General features: G+C 37.9%; 1 protein-coding gene and 1 long non-coding RNA gene across 4 annotated transcripts in view; both read left to right on the top strand.

Annotated features, from left to right (window-relative positions):
• The first annotated feature begins 3,143 nt into the window (after positions 1-3,143).
• Positions 3,144-19,711, top strand: part of LOC145492276 (fibroblast growth factor receptor 3-like) — a 33,935-nt gene continuing 17,367 nt past the window's right edge. Inside the window, exons 1-8 of one of the 3 annotated variants that reach the window (XM_081471672.1) lie at positions 3,144-3,262; positions 6,448-6,705; positions 6,840-7,085; positions 8,328-8,585; positions 9,830-10,087; positions 10,753-11,013; positions 11,633-11,917; positions 12,068-12,118. In XM_081471672.1, the coding sequence (XP_081327798.1) occupies positions 3,190-3,262; positions 6,448-6,705; positions 6,840-7,085; positions 8,328-8,585; positions 9,830-10,087; positions 10,753-11,013; positions 11,633-11,917; positions 12,068-12,118 (1,690 nt within the window). In that variant the 5' untranslated portion in view covers positions 3,144-3,189. Of the gene's footprint in view, positions 3,263-6,447; positions 6,706-6,839; positions 7,086-8,081; positions 8,586-9,829; positions 10,088-10,752; positions 11,014-11,632; positions 11,918-12,067; positions 12,119-19,711 lie in introns of all 3 variants that reach the window. The other 2 variants (XM_081471673.1, XM_081471674.1) reach the window with 2 other exon arrangements.
• The window catches only part of LOC145492543 (uncharacterized), a 10,410-nt gene continuing 5,382 nt past the window's right edge, over positions 14,684-19,711 (top strand). Inside the window, exons 1-2 of the long non-coding RNA XR_014050016.1 lie at positions 14,684-15,849; positions 18,721-19,711. The exon at positions 18,721-19,711 is cut by the window's right edge and continues 5,382 nt beyond it. This is a non-coding gene — a long non-coding RNA (uncharacterized LOC145492543). The remainder of the gene's footprint in view (positions 15,850-18,720) is intronic.

The raw sequence follows: 19,711 nt of genomic DNA on the forward strand, positions 1-19,711 counted from the left end.
AAATTCTGCATTTTTATCAACATCTTCCCCTAGGCGCCAGTTTGAATTTTATCCAAGCGAAACGTGACGTCACACTGGCAGTGATGACTCGACCAATGTTTTGCTTAGAGACGCCCCCTCCCTTCTGGCACCCTAGCTACCGCTACTCAAACGCTCTGGGGAAGAAAAAGAGAGCTAAACAGGACATATCGGCAGCTTGTAAGAAATCAGTTGGAGGTTCTCAGCCTCGTTCAAAAATTCAAAACATCGTTTTAAGAAATGTTAAAAAAATACTTGTTTGGTCTAGAGCGACCAGTATACATGCCATAGCATATGTGCTTGCTGTCTGAAAGCTTGCATGTTGCATGGTCCGCCTGTGTACCACTCACTGCAAATAGGGAGGGAGAAAAATAATTTTAAGGACTTTCGTGCCCATTGTTCCTGCGCATCCCAACTGCGCATGTCGCAATGTCTCGCCAATACCGGTTACGTTACCTTTGCTTGCGGTTTATTCTCCTAATTCGTCAATGATTTTCTCTTCCTTTTTATTGATCATTTCCTTTCCTAAGCCTATTTTAACTCAAAATTAAACAGTTTTTAGGTGTCAGTGTCTTCTAGTCGTCGTAGTCGCCACACACATCTTAAGTTTTGTTACTTTTCTGTTATTTTTGCCCGCTTCATCTGTCTCTCCTCTTGTTTCCTGTTCTGTATCTTTAGCTTATTTTTATTTGTTTCAGCGAATCGCTGATTTAAGTACGAATAAATATGATCACAGATATATCGCCGGCGTTCTGTTGGCACCCTGCGTTCCACACACGAAGACGCCTACACACTCAGGAAAGGGGTTACGCGGGACAGTGCTCGGCTCGGAGCGCCATACACCATGATTGGCAAATAGACTGGAGCTATGAATTCGAATTGCGTAAGTGTATCGCGTAGCCTGCCTAGCGGACGACATTCTCGCGAGAGTGCTTTGTTTCAGACATGGAGTCTCTAACGAGAGCGACAAAACAAATTGTGAAATTATCCACTTACCCATCCACCCTACGTGGAGCATACAGACTGCTGTTCTCTGCTCTCAGTGAACTTCCATAACTATTCTTTTGTTATTAGTTTTATTTATTTGTTTTATTTCTTTTATTAGCTATATTTATTTATTTATTTATTGTATTTATTTATTTATTTATTTATTTATTTTTTATTTTGGTAGTAATTAACTGCCGGACCGGGGGGGGGGGGGGGAAGGGTGATTGAAAATACTCTTTTAAGGCAGAGACTTCGAAAGGAAGATCAACCCGTGTGGCTTTGTTTAGGTACATTTTCGTTGTCTGTGGAAAACATTCCAGGTGTGACTAGATCACTAAGCTGTAGTATTATTTTTGTTTGGAAAAAAATAATGTATAACTTAACTTAGAACTCTTACAGGCCCGCAAATGATCCCCAAAATTGTACCGCAAATGATCCCGGACAAGAAATGATCGCCTCGTTAGGACTCTGGAATTTGGACAGTGGATTTATAATTTATGCAATAGCTTTTTTATTACTGTGAAACTCAGAAAACCGTGAACATTTGGATTTGATTCCAAAAGGTTAATTTGGTACTTAATCGATCACTATAGAATTCAGGACACGCCAGAAAACCTCAAAACCACAACTAATAGGCCACGTTCGATATATCGATATTCTAACATCGATCCGAGGCTTTCGGGTCAAAAGTGTAATTTTTTTTAAGTTTCCTTTGTCTTTGACTTGGATACAAAGAAAACACCACCACAAAGAGACGTTTGCCCTGAGCCATGTTAGAATATTCATATATCGAACGTGGCCTATTACCGCTGGTGTTTGCGGTTTAGTTTTCTGCCGCTTAATTGGCTTTTTCCTTGCTACACAATAATAATCCTTAAGTATTTCTGGTATTCACACTTTTCTGAATTTCACAGTAATAATACAATATTTTGATACAGCAGTTACTATATGAAACGCAAGAAAGTGTGCAGTATGATCGATTTGAAAGCAAGTTTCACAACTTTAAAAATGATATCCAACGTCACGAAAATCCTTGGTTTGAAATTTGTAGTTTAGCTAGATCCTTCCCTGAATGACTTTGTTGGGTCCGGGCCTGAGATGTATGATAACACAGAATGTTCACTATATTTACCCTCAAATTTGGAGACAACTGAGAATTCCCAAGTGGATTGACTACATTTTTACTACGGTAACTAGCCCGAAGGCCATCTTAGACAATTTCGTGGGAGCCCGTGGCTATCTAGGACGCAAGTATAAGAAGTGTACAGGGAAAAATTCTAAGCGGTTAATTAGATGGCAGAGGCAATGATCTTCGAAGATTCATGTTTCTTTTTGCAATGCGTTTGCTAAACGAAAAATTTATGCAGTCGACACATGTCAATTTAGTATTTTTCGCAGTCAAACGTTTTTTGTTGCTGCTTTTATGTTCGAGGTACTTGTCTATTCTTCACCAAGGATAATTAAGAAAATATGTATCCATCCATAGATCTTTTCATGGAATCCACACCATTCCGAACTTTATGCGGTGGAATCAGTTCCGGTCCCGGGATCATTTGCAGTACAATTTGGAGATCATTGGCTATTCGGGGATCATTTGCGGGCCGGGATCATTTGCGGGCCTGTACCAATCTCTATTCTTAATAGATATCATCAAGGCAATTTTATTCTTTTTCCTGTATGTTACATTTTGAAGGCCGCTTGCACTGCGGGCACAGCTCCCATATGCAAGATGACCGGGCGGCCACAAGTGAAAATAATAATAATGATAACAACAACAACAACAACAACAATAATAATAATAATAATAATAATAATAATAATAATAATAATAATAATAATAATTTGTAAATTAGTAATTAATTAGTAACCGATTAGTAAATTTTCCATAACGTAAAGAACAGACTATTTTAATTTTCGGCAAGAGAAAGTGAGATCATGGTCTCTTGTTTTCATTAGTTATGAAGTTGATATTATAAATGCTACTAGCAAGTGTTAACATCTTCCTTGTTTAAAAAACACAATGCAAACTGGATCCAAACTACTGATCAACATATTTGGACAGATTGCTGTGGTTATTAATCTCTATGGTTTTGAATTTCGTTTATTGTTGCGTGTCATCAAACACTGCTGTCACACATTCTTTCATTTTCTAGGCGGAAGATGTAACACCTCTTGCCATCGAGAATGATGAACTGCTGTTTTCTCGTGCTCATCGTCGCGTGTATTTCAGGAAACTATTTCTCGCATTTCGTTTCAGGTATTTAAACTTTTTTTATAATGAACGAAACAGACGTTATCGGGATTTTTAAGCTTCCCATGCTATTTAGTGTTATGTCGCAATACTCAATCATCATCGGTCTGTACGTGTCGATTCCTGTTGAGTTTCTTGCTCACGATAATTATCATTGCTTTATTGCAACTTCCTAGCTTGCAGAAACGATACTGATCTAAGATCTGATCTCCTTAATCTAAAAGCTGGAAAGGTAGACATTGTTATTATAATATAACCTCGCAAACGGATGAGTTTATATTTTCTCTTAACGCGATGTTAGATGTACCGGTGTGTTTGTTTGTGACTGTCAGTCTAATGTGCTATTTCACGGTTTTGTGTAAGTTTTTGATTTCGTTTTTTGCTAGATTTACCCAATTGTAGCCCATTACATGTTATAAATGGAGTGAGACTTAGCTGCAGGGTCTTTATAGTTTATTCTGTAGAGTGTTTTAGTTTCGGGAGTTAAATATTAATGTTATTAATAAACGAGAAATGTAGATATTTAGCATGCACTGATGATAACTCTATCGTCTGTGTCCGTTTTTCGATGTATAGCCGCACTTGTCATATTTTGCTTTCATTTGCCAGAAGGCGACATTCGCTAACAGCCTTAAGGCTGAATTGTTCCTCTACTAAAGACAAATTAAGTCAAGTAAATTTCACTTTCTAACTACTTAGTCTAGTTAGTGAAAACCCGGGGTGAAAATCATGTTGTGCCTGATGGAAGGAAACGTTAAGATTCTCTCACGAACTTGCTTTTTATGAGATTGTTCAAATACTGACGACCACAATGTGGCAACCATAGTCAGTTTAAATTCAGGGGCCCGTTTCTCGAAGGTCCCGAAAAGGTTTTCGCACCCGGAAAGCCGTAGCAAAAACTCGAACCTTGTAATTACAGCTAGCGCTGTTTTATTTACATATTCGTAATATGACCAGAAGTTCCCTTCATACAAGAGGTTTCAGGTGTATAGACCTTTCTGCTTTTAGATACAGATTAACTAAAATTGGCTTTGCAGCTGGCCCGAAAGTTTCCGGAGTTTTCGAGGACATAAAAGCTCAACCCCAGTTTGTCTGGGGGTAAGAAAAATTGTGAAAAAAATCATTACGGAAAGGATTAATCGGAAATTAAAATGCAGCATGTGTTTCACGTCACGCAATTCACCCAAGCTCTCCACAAAAGGAAACCAAATGTGGGGCTATACAATCAATACAGTTTGATTGTTCACGCAAAGCCATATCCTAAAATGGCACCGTGTACGTGTATATGCGCCTGCTACGAAGGCAAAAGCTGCTTTTCAGAACTTCTAAGCCCGTGTTCCGGGGACGCCTCGGGAGTGTACTTTACAGAATCTACCATGGAACAAAATTCCCAACAGTAAACAACAAATTAGCCATTTTAAATTTTTCTTCTCGGAAGGTTTTAGCTGTCGTACATTCCAAGATGAAATAGTTCCATTTCTGATCACGGTTTCGCAAACCTAAACATTCTACCTGGCTACTCCCTCACGCCTGTAAAGGATCAATACCGGTGGTCTTTCAAGCCATCTGAAACCGTTGCCAACAATTCTTTTCCCTACAAGAACAACATGTTGTTAGGCAGTAAAATGAGATCATTACCCAACCAGTACAGACATGCCCTGCATAACACCTAGTATTAAAATATTAAAATATTAAATATAGTCCATGTTATTCAAATTACTTCAAACACCTCAAAGGGATTGTTTGAACTAATGTGATGGGGTTTCGGTATAATCTGAGGAACGCTGATTTTAATATTCCACGTTTTCGCACAGAGCATTATGGGAAACGTTCTCTATGATATTTTGAGCCCCATCTTTGGAACAAATTAGACCATACTGATGGAGAGAAGCCTAATGTTTTCAAAAACAGTTTTAAGAGTAAAGACCTATCACTCTAGAATAGATAATTGTAAGAATTGTGACATATGTTGCTAGGCCGCTTTAATTCTACATGTTATATTTGACATTTTTTAAGCTTTTTATATCTTACTACGTTCATATATTTCATTAAATTATTTATTTATTTATTTATTTCATACATTATTCATTAAACTGTAAATAGTTTTAACTTTATGTAGCTAAGGTATATTTTATTATGTAAGTAGTGTCCCCAGTCAGTTTTTTTTTTTTTAAGCTAAATACTATTACGACACTTTAATAAAGTCATTCATTCATTCATTCATTCATTCATTCATTCATTCATTCATTCATTCATAACTTCAGTATTGAACAAAATGGCGAACGCGTGGGGGCGTGAGGAGATCAAACTTCTCATCGCCTTAAAGGAGAAGGTCACTCCAAAAAGCTTACTTTTTTATCTTCACCTATAGCAAGTGAACATTCAGCTTTTCCAATCACCGAAATTTCAGCCTCTCGGGTGCCTGCTATTCTGGATAAATTCGTCTCCAAAGAAGCCCAAAATTCGACTTACCATGTTTATGTGACGTCGCCCCGTCGGACTCGAAATTGGCGGGAAGGAGGAAAACCTGCAACTGACTTGGCATCCTTCACAAGTTCAGCAAAACGTATTTTTTTCCAAACGATTATGAACTTCACTATAAACACTGCTCTCATTTTCGGAGTTTGGAGCATGTTCTGCTCAAAATAATACAGCTCAAGAGTAGCCATAACCCAGAGTGGCAGTTAAAGGGCTTCTCGGAAGCCATTTGGACAAAAACTCTTGGATGGAATGACGTCACGAAAACGCGGCTGGCTGCTGTGTGCTGTTCAAAATGGCGGCAACGATGTCGAATTTTGGGCTTCTTTGGAGACGAATTTTATAAGAAAAACCTACACTTTAGAAGCGTCCGCGGTGGGGTCGATCAAGGATAAATCGAGGGTATCGACCGACTATCGACCGCGAATGGCTTTAGTACACATTATCCGATTGATAGGATTCAACTGTAGATACTGCTTCTTTCAATGTAATTTAAATCTGCTTATTATCGTCTTTCTTTATTGTAATGCCTGTTGGTTGTCGTCGTAATTATCATTGACAGCAGTCAAAAACGCATTCGTTTGTTATAAATTTTGAACTTTAGACTTCGCGTGTGACTGAAAGGCGCAGTAATCTACAAAGTACGAAACATTTTAGTTTTTATTTTGTTTTTTCAATTTACCTAAGTATTGCCATGCTTTATTTTCAAACAGCAGGCATAATCATTGTTCGGCCAGAAAACTCCACAATCACAGAGGGAAAAACGCTTTCCATCAATTGCACCACAACAAATACGACGAACGTGTCCGGTCTCAACTTCACGTGGAGCAAAGTTGGTGAAGGAAGTGTTTTGGGGAGGTCAAGTCAGTTGACTATTGTAGACGTTAACAGGACTGATGAAGGAGAATACAACTGCGCAGCAACAAATGGAACAGTAAATTGGACTGCGATAGCCACAGTGACCGTATTCTGTGAGTATACTCCAATCAATCATTAAACTGCAGTTGGACCTTTTGCATTCAAATAGTAAATATTTCAAGTCATTTTGGAGACTCTGTAAACATGTGTTGAATCATAAATAATGACCTTTTATTGTCTTTTACAGATCCACCTCACATAGTCTCTTCAAGCGGAAATCTTACAGTTAACGAATCTTTTGAAACAAACCTGTTTTGTATTGCTACTGGCAATCCTTCACCTAGCATACTGTGGAGCCTTCCAAACGGGTCCAATAACAGCCAATTCCTTACGTTCAAGAACACGTCAAAAAGTCAGCATGGTAGATACTCTTGCAAGGCAACCAATATTCTTGGCAACAGTTCTACGACTGTGATGTTTTTGAACGTGCAGTGTAAGTGTTGAACATCTTGCATGTTTTGTTATCAGCAACCAACAAACTTAAAAGACTCAGTGGAAGCACTCCAGAGTACCAAGCTATTTGCTCATGTATACGCCTTCTTGAGTTTAGTAGCTGTTTCTATTATTTTCATGGTCCATTTATGGCATGCTTGCTTGACATAGCTTTATGGTTTGATCGTATATTTAAATTTCTTTAATTTCCTTTTTTTTTTTTTTTTTTTTTTTTTTTTAAGATGGCTTTCTATGGTATCTCCTTTTGGACGTAAAACAGACTTGACAATTAACCATCCTATTTTTAGTGCAGCAATCATCGTAAAAAGTTTGGCATTACCGTCATTTGCTTTTGATGGCAGTTTGTACTTAAGAAGACTGACATTGATACTGCTAGCTTAAAGAAATCAAACATAATCGACCCTGTATTAGAGCTTTCTTTCGGTACATGTAACGGCTTACCATTGACCAAAATCTAATTTTGTAATACACCTCAAATGATAGATCAGTCAAATACTATGCACGAGGGGCGGAACATTAACCGGCTTTCGTACACTAATGTCCGTCCCAGTTAGTATTTTGAAAGAGTTAGTGTAGACCAACGCAGCCGCATAGATCGGCGCACGGTCGGGACGAAATATCCTCACCGTTGAAAAACTGCCTGATAGTGAAGATTCAACGGGTCATGTGTACTAAAAGCATCCGCGGTCGGGTCGATCGAGGATCAATCGGATGGCTTTAGTACACATAATCCGATTGATTCAACTGTAGATACTGCGTCTTTCAATGTCGTTGAAATCTGCTCGTTATCGTCTTTTTTTATTGTAACGCCTGTTGGTTGTAGTCGTAATTATTATTGACGGCAGCCAAAAATAGTTTTGAAGTTCGGACTTCGCGTGTTACTTAAAGGCGCAGTGAACTACAAACTACGAAACACTTTAGTATTTATTTGCTTTTTCCAATTTACCTAAGTATTGCCGCGCTTTATTTCAAACAGCAGGCATAATCATTGTTCGGCCAGAAAACTCCACAATCACAGAGGGAGAAACGCTTTCCATCAATTGCACTACAGTAAATACGACGAACGTGGCCGGTCTCAACTGCACGCTGAGCAAAGTTGGCGAAGGAAGTGTTTTGGGAGGTCAAGTCAGTTGACTATTGTAGACATTAGAAGGACTTATGAAGGAGAATACAACTGCGCAGCAACAATCATTAATAACGACCTTTTTATTGTCTTTTACAGATCCACCTCAGATAGTCTCTTCAAGCGGAAATCTTACAGTTAACGAATCTTTTGAAACAAACCTGTTTTGTATTGCTACTGGCAATCCTTCACCTAGTATACTATGGAGCCTACCAAACGGGTCTAGGGTTGTACTTACAAACAACCAGTTCCTTACGTTCAAGAACACATCAAAAAGTCAGCATGGTAGATACTCTTGCAAGGCAACCAATCTTCTTGGCAACAGTTCTACGACTGTGATGTTTTTGAACGTACATTGTAAGTGTTAAACATCTTGTGTGTAAGTTATCAGCAACCAACAAACTTAAAAGACTCAGTGGAAGCACTCCAGAGTACCAAGCTATTTGCTCATGTATACGCCTTCTTGAGTTTAGTAGCTGTTTCTATTATTTTCATGGTCCATTTATGGCATGCTTGCTTGACATAGCTTTATGGTTTGATCGTATATTTAAATTTCTTTAATTTCCTTTTTTTTTTTTTTTTTTTTTTTTTTTTTTTAAGATGGCTTTCTATGGTATCTCCTTTTGGACGTAAAACAGACTTGACAATTAACTATCCTATTTTTAGTGCAGCAATCATCGTAAAAAGTTTGGCATTACCGTCATTTGCTTTTGATGGCAGTTTGTACTTAAGAAGACTGACATTGATACTGCTAGCTTAAAGAAATCAAACATAATCGACCCTGTATTAGAGCTTTCTTTCGGTACATGTAACGGCTTACCATTGACCAAAATCTAATTTTGTAATACACCTCAAATGATAGATCAGTCAAATACTATGCACGAGGGGCGGAACATTAACCGGCTTTCGTACACTAATGTCCGTCCCAGTTAGTATTTTGAAAGAGTTAGTGTAGACCAACGCAGCCGCATAGATCGGCGCACGGTCGGGACGAAATATCCTCACCGTTGAAAAACTGCCTGATAGTGAAGATTCAACGGGTCATGTGTACTAAAAGCATCCGCGGTCGGGTCGATCGAGGATCAATCGGATGGCTTTAGTACACATAATCCGATTGATTCAACTGTAGATACTGCGTCTTTCAATATCGTTGAAATCTGCTCGTTATCGTCTTTTTTTATTGTAACGCCTGTTGGTTGTAGTCGTAATTATTATTAACGGCAGCCAAAAATAGTTTTGAAGTTCGGACTTCGCGTGTTACTTAAAGGCGCAGTGAACTACAAACTACGAAACACTTTAGTATTTATTTGCTTTTTCCAATTTACCTAAGTATTGCCGCGCTTTATTTCAAACAGCAGGCATAATCATTGTTCGGCCAGAAAACTCCACAATCACAGAGGGAGAAACGCTTTCCATCAATTGCACTACAGTAAATACGACGAACGTGGCCGGTCTCAACTGCACGCTGAGCAAAGTTGGCGAAGGAAGTGTTTTGGGAGGTCAAGTCAGTTGACTATTGTAGACATTAGAAGGACTTATGAAGGAGAATACAACTGCGCAGCAACAATCATTAATAACGACCTTTTTATTGTCTTTTACAGATCCACCTCAGATAGTCTCTTCAAGCGGAAATCTTACAGTTAACGAATCTTTTGAAACAAACCTGCTTTGTATTGCTACTGGCAATCCTTCACCTAGTATACTATGGAGCCTACCAAACGGGTCTAGGGTTGTACTTACAAACAACCAGTTCCTTACGTTCAAGAACACGTCAAAAAGTCAGCATGGTAGATACTCTTGCAAGGCAACCAATCTTCTTGGCAACAGTTCTACGACTGTGATGTTTTTGAACGTACATTGTAAGTGTTAAACATCTTGTGTGTAAGTTATCAGCAACCAACAAACTTAAAAGACCCAGTGGAAGCACTCCAGAGTACCAAGCTATTTGCTCATGTATACGCCTTCTTGAGTTTAGTAGCTGTTTCTATTATTTTCATGGTCCATTTATGGCATGCTTGCTTGACATAGCTTTATGGTTTGATCGTATATTTAAGTTTCTTTACTTTTCTTTTTTCTTTCTTTTCTTTTCTTTTCTTTTTTTTTTTGCTTAAGATGGCTTTCTATGGTATCTCCTTTTGGTCGCAAAACAGACTTGACATTTAACCATCGTGCTTTTAGTGCAGCAATCATCATAAAAGTTTGGCATTACCGTCATTTGCTTTTGATGGCAGTTTGTACTAAAGAAGACTGACATTGATACTGCTAGCTTAAAGAAATCAAACATAAACGGCCCTATATGAGGTTTACCTTTGGATATTACCGTACGACTCGTATCGATTTTAGAGCTTTATTTCAGTAACCGCTTATAATGGACCAAGGTCTAATCTTGTAATACACCTCAACATAGATCAGAACTCATTCTTGCCGAGTTTAGCTGCAAGTAAGCAAGAAAATTCTGTGACCAGTTGTCCGGAGGTGAAATTTCGAAAATGATCTAAAGGTTTTTACCTTTTTTTCTGTCAAGATAAACCTAAGCTAAATAGAACTGGTCGTGCAGCGGAAATCGGCTCATGGCTTCATCACAATTCGTCATTGACCTGCCAAGCAGTTGGAAATCCGAGACCAAAGATCACTTGGTCAAAAGACAGAAACGTACTGCTAAGTGGGAGTAGGTCTGCCAGCATTTTTATTATTCCTCGTGATGACAAGGATTTTGGTAACTACACTTGCACGGCAAGTAATGCTCTTGGAACAGATGCACTTCACGTGAAGGTAGTGAGAACAGGTCAGAAAAACACTTCACCTGGAATTGAATTAAATATTGCATGTAGCATTGTGGCTTTTAGTTAAGGGGCTGCCCTTTCTCTATCAAGGCCTTCTCTTCGAATTGGCTGATTATATTAACATGAGGGTGGAGACATCGCAAGACACGAAAAAAATGTCTATAGTTATATTTATTTTCATTGCTTTTCAAGAGTAGTAAAGAAAACAAGCATGTTACGTTACTAACAGAGCCTACAAAAGAATATAGAACTTTTCGCCGTCTGTCCTGCTATACTGGGATCTTCTTTGGTCGTCTTTAAGAGAATTTTCCGGGAGACAAAATAAGACGCGTTTATAAATTGCTACTTGTTTCATGATTTCTTCGAGAAGAAAAAACAAGGAAAAGCGGCCATTGTGCATATTGTCACCTTCGCCTAGCGAGTTTGGCCCCCTTACACTTAATGGTCTCCAATGTGTCATCCAGCGATGCTTGATGGGAATGGCTAGAAAGGGAAAATATATGAGGTGTAACTGGAAGCAGACTATTCATCTTTTGTTGTCTCTTGGCGTTTTATTTCATAACACCTTTTGCCCGCTTTGTAAAATTAACATTTGTGTTGATTTCTCTCTTTCTTTCCCAGCATTTCCTCCAGCAGCACCAGTCATATTAAACAAAGAGAAGCACCTCACCAATCGTTCTTTCACCCTTCGCTGGAAAAAGCCTGCCGACAACGGAAGACCCATTCTACGATACTTGGTATTTTATCGAGAAGTTCACGTAAAAGAAAAGAAACAGAAAAATGTGTCTACGAACCTTTGTACTTTAACCCTGAAGTGGGCCAAGACCTACGAATTTACTGTGGTGGCAGAGAACGACCAAGGACAGAGCAAAAACAGTAAAAAAAAGAACTTCACTGTCATACCTGGTGAGTTTTTGGATATCTTCATGAGGAATAGTTCAAGTCTGTCATCTAGCCTAGGTGGCTTAACATGCCACTACTGTACTCCCTGCTGGAGGAAATGCTAGCGCAAATGTCATTTGATAATTTGATAATTCATTTTTTTTCTGTTTATAGAACCGACAATGCCAACTTCCGAAGCCACATCTCCTAGTAAGGCAACTTCAGGTAAGACTTACGCAGAATACTTATGGTGTAAATAATCCCTACTTGGTTCAACATGGTCTAGAATTGGCTTCGTTCGTTCTTCTTGACTGGAACAATCCGTATTTAATGTTGTATTTACATTTGAGCTTTTACCAAGGTAAACAGTTACTAAGGTCAAGTTACTTAACCTCGGTACATTCGTCCAGTGTTTACAACTGGCTCAAATAACTCAAGTTGATCTGTCAACATTCGCGCCCGCTGCATTATCAACGTCATGAAATCGAACTTGCAGGAGCAAATTGAGGTGCCATCATTTGCATAGATGGGGACCTCATTCCATAATATTGCGGCGAAAATGCAGTTGGGTGATCATACACAGAGACTGCATGGTTGTATGCGGAGAAACGTGGATACGTTGAATATGCAGCATCCTCCCTGAGTGAGAAAATACATCGACAATAATTACACAACGAAGGATCAAATTTTGTGTCGGGAAAGTTGTATTAAATAAAACTGAGAATGAAAAATACAATGTCTTCTTATACCTGACGGATTGTTCCCCATAAGAACATCAATCCAATTGCTCCCTGTTATCTGCCATGCCGTTGTCAAAACTGGAAAGAAAACATGCCAATCGCATGATCTGCTCACCACGGAAAGTGAAATATTACGCCACCACAAGCGGATATATCTGTCATCTTGACTTTGGTTACCAGCTGTAACCATGCCTGATCACAGGGTAATTACAACTTTTACCTTGGTCAAATTTCTTTTGTGTTTTGCGGCGTTTACCAAAGTATCAATTGGCGTTTACACACGGAAAATGTTTACCTAAGTGAGTAAACTCTGGTACCTCGGTAAGCCGTGTAAGTCTAAACACGGCATTAGCCTGAGCAGGAGAGGATGAGGGGTAAGCAGAGTTAATCCCCCATAAGTTAATCGCTCCAAAGTTATTTTTAGATCACTGCCAGTTTCGGAAATCCCAAATATAGTTAATCCTGTGATGCCAATTTCAATAACATGGCAACCCAGCGGTTTACGTGCATTTTCCTCCTTCACGGAAGGATCTAGCTAGGCAACGCGCGCGATAAAATAACCTACAGGAGAACTGGATACCACATCTAAAAATAACTTAAGGACGGTGCCTACTTTTGTCAGTGCGCACACGTTCTGCGCATCACGCAAGGGATGGTTAAGCGCTACGCGCGCGCTGGGGTTGACATTGACGCAAACAGCTACGCTAAGTATACAAGTACACGACTAAAATGAAAGCAAAATTTTCCTACTGTGACCAAATCAAGTTTAATGAACCTGTAATTAAACCAGGAACGCCAGAATAGCAGCATATCACTAACCACTAACTGTTAACGGATTCCAGCTGAAAAACTAGCACGTAGGGGCCAAACCACCCTCCTAATGTTTCATGAAGGCTATATTACTTTGGTTTATATATTTCTGAACCAAGTTTGGCAGATGAGCTTTCTTTGTTCTCCAGTTTATTTTAATTTGAAAGTTGTGACAAAATGTCAGATTATGACGTCATAATTGATGACGTCACCAAAACGTGCTATAATTTTTGGTAAAATCTGATGCAAAGATTATGTCATTGAAAAGGCCTTGACTTGAGGAGTAAAATGCCGGAAACCGTTTTTTGCTATGATGATTATTTTTTGGAGATATGGTAAATTAAATATTTTTTTGTTGTTCCCCCCGGAATTTGCTTAACCATACTGTCCTTCTTAAGTCAGTCTCTCTGGTTTATTTTTTTCAGTTTTATTTTAGGAAGGCTAATAATCTAGAAAAATAGAAAGCTTGATGTTGTCAAAAATCGTATGGTTTTAGAAATTTGATTTTCGGCTCTGTTAGGATGCTATTAACAGTAAAAAACGAGTGACGTCACAGGCTATGACGTAACAAAACTAATTTTAACGCAATAACACTAGAGGGATAATTTTTTATTCCGATTTTCTTCTTTATTTTTGCTTTAGTCATCTGGCACATCACATGTGCAACATAGCTGCAGTTCACTGGAAAAGTTGAAAATTTACATGGACATGTCAATTTTAATTTACAGTATGTAAATCTTGATTTACATTCTTTGTAAATTACAATTTACATGTTAGGGTTTTGTAAAATAAAATTACAGGAAATTTACAGCTTTTAGTACAGCATGTAAATGTTCTGTAAATAGTGATTTACATTGTCTTTGTCGACAATGATCATTTGAAGAACATGTAAAAACCTGTAAAATATTTTACGCACTTTTACAGTATCTGCCTTTGCAAAAAACATGTAAATTGCTTTGCTAAACCATGTGAGGAACGTGTAAATAATTCAAGCGAATGCTGTAAAAAGTCTGGAAATGTTATGTTTGTAACCCTGTAAAAACCATGTAAATGAAAAAAGGGGGCCTGTAAGAAACATGTAAAAACCATGTAAATGAAAAAAGGGGGGCTGTAAGAAACATGTAAAAAGCATGTAAATTAAAAAAGGGGGGCTGTAAGAAACATGTAAAAAGCATGTAAATGAAAAAAGGGGGCCTGTAAGAAACATGTAAAAAGCATGTAAATTAAAAAAGGGGGGCTGTAAGAAATATGTAAAAAGCATGTAAATGAAAAAAGGGGGCCTGTAAGAAACATGTAAAAACAATGTAAATGAAAGAAAGGGAGCCTGTAAGAAACATGTAAAAACCATGTAAATGGAAAATCTAGAAGTTGCACGGGTGCGACACCGCACTAATTAAGCTGTCTTCTTGTGAACTTTCCGCGCATCCACAACGACAAAATAAAACTAGAATTGTTACTGCACATGCAGGCGTCCCAAGCTTACGTCTCTAGAAAAGAGAAAAATTAATTCTCGGACGTACGTATTTATTCATGAAGGACCATGAAAGCGTCACGTGTTGTGTGAGTTCAAGACGGAAAGAGCCCTGGTGACCGAATTTGAACTGACGCGGAGTTAGGTTAGGCAGGGAACCATAAGGGACACCCAGCGACCGCTCCCTCTCGAATGCTTTTCAACGTTTTTTTAGGTTATCTGGTGTACTTTCAAAGCTCTGTAGGTTAATTTTAGGTTGCGCAAAAAAAAATTTATCTGTTCGGTTATTCTAGAGGAGCTTGAGTATTCTCGAACTTATTAGGGCTTTTTTGTCCATTTCCCGAAAACGTTAGGTCTTATCGCCTTTCCGAAAATGATAGCTGACTTTTTTTCGGTACCCAAAATGACATTTTTAACAATCCGAAAACAACAAACATTAAACTTCTCATATCGCGAAAGTTCGAGGTCACAGTTGTGCCCCTGAACCGCTGAGAATGAACGAAATATCATCGATTTAGAGCGTTAAATATTCCGAAACATGAACATTCTACAAGTAAGATTAATACAACTAAGTCTGCCCTTGCATGTTCACTGTTTCTTTGTTTTTTTTGTTTTTTTGTGTTTTTTTGGTGATTTCTACCGTTTTGTGCTTTCATTGCCATCACTGTTATCCCAGTCCCATTATAAGAGCATACCAGCTTTGTGAGTGCCCGATCTCCAACAGGCGGGAATCAGCGGTCTTCATGTTAGGTACCAGGTTCTCTCGGTTCTCCCGCCATGTTTAGCAGTTCGTTGGAACTTACATCGAACTCGAGCTCTCTTTTAGCGGGCCAAAATCCACTCTACCTTCGCTTCGTCACCGTGCACGGTTTCAAGGCAAAGTTTACTGTTACCCAGAAGTTGAAGATAGCGATTACAGGCAACAAAAACGACAGGTAAGCAAGTTTTGCATAAATTGAACGAGCAGAGTAAAGTAACGTCAAGATACGTATACATTTCGTTTTGCCTTTGGTTGTGAATGTGTCATTATCAAGGAGAAGTGACATTGCTTGTGGAATCGACTTTGTTGATGTTTACCTGCCGTGCATAAAGAGCTTTATTATCTGTTATTATCTGTTCTCGATAACTGAGCATGAGCATGCGACATTTGTTATTGGCTTATATGCACCTCATGATTCTTTCTGATGCATGCTCTTGTAAGGTTATGTTGCCCTCTGATGTGAATGCTAGTAAGCTAAAATGTAATGTGCCATCTTCAGCAGAGAAATTTCTCTTATGCTAGAGTAAGTATTCTGAAGTTACTCAAGTGTCTACAGTTGTACCTACATGCAAGTTACAATATGCTGTTATACACAACTGTACATGGACATTACACCCACTGGTGCTGATACTGTAGTAAGTTAAATGTTGTGGTATTTTCTTTCACAAAAAAAAAAAACACTATGATACTTTATAAAGAGGTATACATGTACCTCAAACTGTTGTGAAAACTACACAGGACTTGAAAAAAAGGAAGAGTAACTTGCCCAGGCAGGAATATCTACTTGTCTTGGACGACACAGTATAGTCAATCAATTATTTCATAACAATCAATAGAAATTAGTCAATGATATCAGAAATCTATAAAAGGATTCGTCATGAGTCATCGATTGTGATCAAATTTTCAATAACCATTATCAATTTTGCTGATACTAGCTTACCTTTTAAGCAACATTTAATAAGAAAGAAATGAACAAAAGATTTAAAGTGAAATATGAAATCATGAATACAATTGCATAAAAACATAACATTGTATCTCGTAAACAGAATATTTTGCTGGCATACATGTATCAGGGACTATGTTTTGGGGGTTTTTGGTAGTGCCTTTGAAATCTACATAAAAAAGTTACAATCAAACATTGTGTTGAGGGACACAATTTTTCTACAGTTTAGGTGAACTAACAAAGAGAGACCAACTTTCAATTGATTCTCTAATGACTGATAGATTTGGTTAAGTCAAACTGATAACTTAAAACTTTTCTAGCATGTGAGTATAAATTTCATTTCATTGATCAATAGCACTGATAACACTTACATTAATTTCAATTTATTGATTTATATCAATTTATGGATCTATTTCAATCGATTGCCTTACCCTGGGATGACCAGACAGCACTTTAGAGCCCTGTCACAGCTGTACATTTTACTTGTATGAAATTGGGCTCTTACCAAATACATGTAGGTTTCATCTGTCATGCATCTGTTCATGTATCTGTAGCAGGGCAGGAAAAAAATTGTAAGTCACTTGCCCAGTGGGCCAGTCAATTTCAGTTTTCACTTGCCCCACTTAAATATTAGCTGCCAGTGTGGTGGCCAGTAAGGAAATCAGAGGACAAATGCGAATGAAGTACACTCGGATTCCAAACTATTTCTTGCTTTCAACCTAATAATTAACTAATCTTTAGGTCTTAAGTTTTGAAATGGAATGACTGGAAATTAGCATTTATCAAGCTGGCATTTTTAGTCAGACTCACAAGACTACTGACGCTACATTGTAATTTCACTTGCCCACTGGACCACTGAACTTCTATTTTCGCTTGTCCAAGAGCAAAATTTACTTGGCTGAGGAAATCAGACCTGGGTTTTTTCTTACCTTGAGTAGATCACAGATAACATCAAAATGTGGTAAAAACAAAAAATAGTCACATAAGCCATTACCAGAGTGTGTCACAGAATTTGTGAATTTTTCAGGCGTGTGTCACTGATGTTTTTACCACATTTTGATGTCTTCTGTGATCTGTTACTGAACAGATGCACGACAACATAGAATCTGTCTGCTTTGTAATACATAACAAAGAAACAAAAACAAACTTTTATGACATCATCTGTACCTTTGTCCACCAATAGAGCATAAGTGTACGTAAGAAACAATCAAATTGTGCCTGCAAATAACTCAACTTATTATTTAAACATTGTTTGATAGGAGTTTGATTTATTGTGCATGAATATTACAATGTAGGAGATAGTGAACATTGAATAGTTACTGCCACAGATTTTGAGTTTAGTTCTTCTACATCCTCTGACATTCAGTGCTTTCCAATCAGAGATGCAAATTTTTTGTCACACAGTAGCTACAGATGTAGATGTAAGATCTGTTTGATTGATGAATATTCAGGGCTCAAAACAATGGCCGGTCAATGGGCAATGTCTGGCCAGAATGGTGACTTGACCGGCCAAAAACTTCACTCGCCGGTCATGTTGACCAGTCATGTCATGTTGAGACGGTCACGTTGTTCATTCTTGAATAAACAATCAAATCCCCAACTGTAAATCTGAGAGTTTTTATCTCTTTTTTATTATAACCTCTAACGAAAACACACACCAATGCATACATGTATCTGTTTGAACGGCTAAAGACCATTCACTTGCTGTTTGTCATGCATTCAAGATCGATAGGAATGCCATTCGAGTGACTGGGGTTAAATCTGTTCAGAAAAATATTAAGCCAATCTTTAAACGGTCTAGCAGTGACTGGAACAAACAAACTATATTTGTGGGTTTAATTTGGCTCACATTATGTGTACTTGATTTTTTCGTAAATATCTTGACCAGTCAGAAAAGAGACATGACCGAGCTAAAATTACTTTGGCCGGTCAACATGACCGGCTACAGTCCGATTTCAAATGTCACAGTATAAATTGGAATGATAAGAAACAAAATAATAACTCCAGTGTAAAATTCGCTGATTGATATCATACATAGAATTTGCTGATTCATACTCAGCCATAACTTATCTTATTTAACGAAATGTTTTATGTTACTTGTAGGATGAAGTAAAATTGAGAGTGGTCAATACATGCATACTCCTTGGCATTGATGCTTGATCAGGAAAAAATCAGCCACTGAGAAGTCTACCGTACCTATGACTCTATAAGGGGTCCAAGGTCCATTTCTTGAAGGCCCTGGAAACTTTTCGGGCCCACAAAGCCATCTTTAATTGAGCTGTGTCTAAAAACTAAGAGCTGTGTATGCCTGAAACTTCTTGTGTGAAGGAAACCTCTGTTCATATTGAGAATAAGCAAATAAAACAGCTCTGTAAGCATAAGATTTCAGATTTTGGTATGGCTTTCTGGGTGTGAAAACTTTTTGGGACCTTCGAGAAATGGGCCCCTGGTGCATTACAGTCTAACATGGTGATCTTCAACACTTTCTGGCATAAATTCAACCACTTTAAACATTATTTTTAATGCTTTGAAGTAGCACCTACACTGTACCTGTGTTAGTGAATTAGCATTAAATTTGAATATCTTAGATTGCTAGGTTGATACTTATTGTTCAATACAGCAGCTATAAGATTTCATCATAAAAAGCAAAGGCTATGTTTACATACATGTAGTACCAGAACAATAATTTATTAACTTATGATGTGTTATGGGAACTATGGTACTAGATAGGCCTTTCAATTTCAACAGGTCCCTATGAATTTTTTTTTTTACAGTACAGTTTTTATCACAAAAAGAAAAAGTAAAATTTTGAATATTGTTTACAGTGAATGTTTTGTCAGGGGTCCAAAATGTTTGTCCTGTTTGGATTCCGTACAGTTTTGGAAAAAGAAAGAAACTGTGACTTTGTAAACATAGCCTAAAAGATGTCAGAAGCCTTGTTTTATGTTATGCAATGTAGTATTCCTTTGGCATGAATGTTTTTATGATGAATTTAAAATGTCAATCTCTATCTTGTGGTAAATGTTTTTTCTCCCTATTTTCTGTTATTTCAAAAGAACAATTCACTCTATGAAAAAAGTTGATCAATATTTCA

Source organism: Orbicella franksi, chromosome 7 (assembly GCF_964199315.1).
Source record: "Orbicella franksi chromosome 7, jaOrbFran1.1, whole genome shotgun sequence".
Taxonomy (NCBI): domain Eukaryota; kingdom Metazoa; phylum Cnidaria; class Anthozoa; order Scleractinia; family Merulinidae; genus Orbicella; species Orbicella franksi.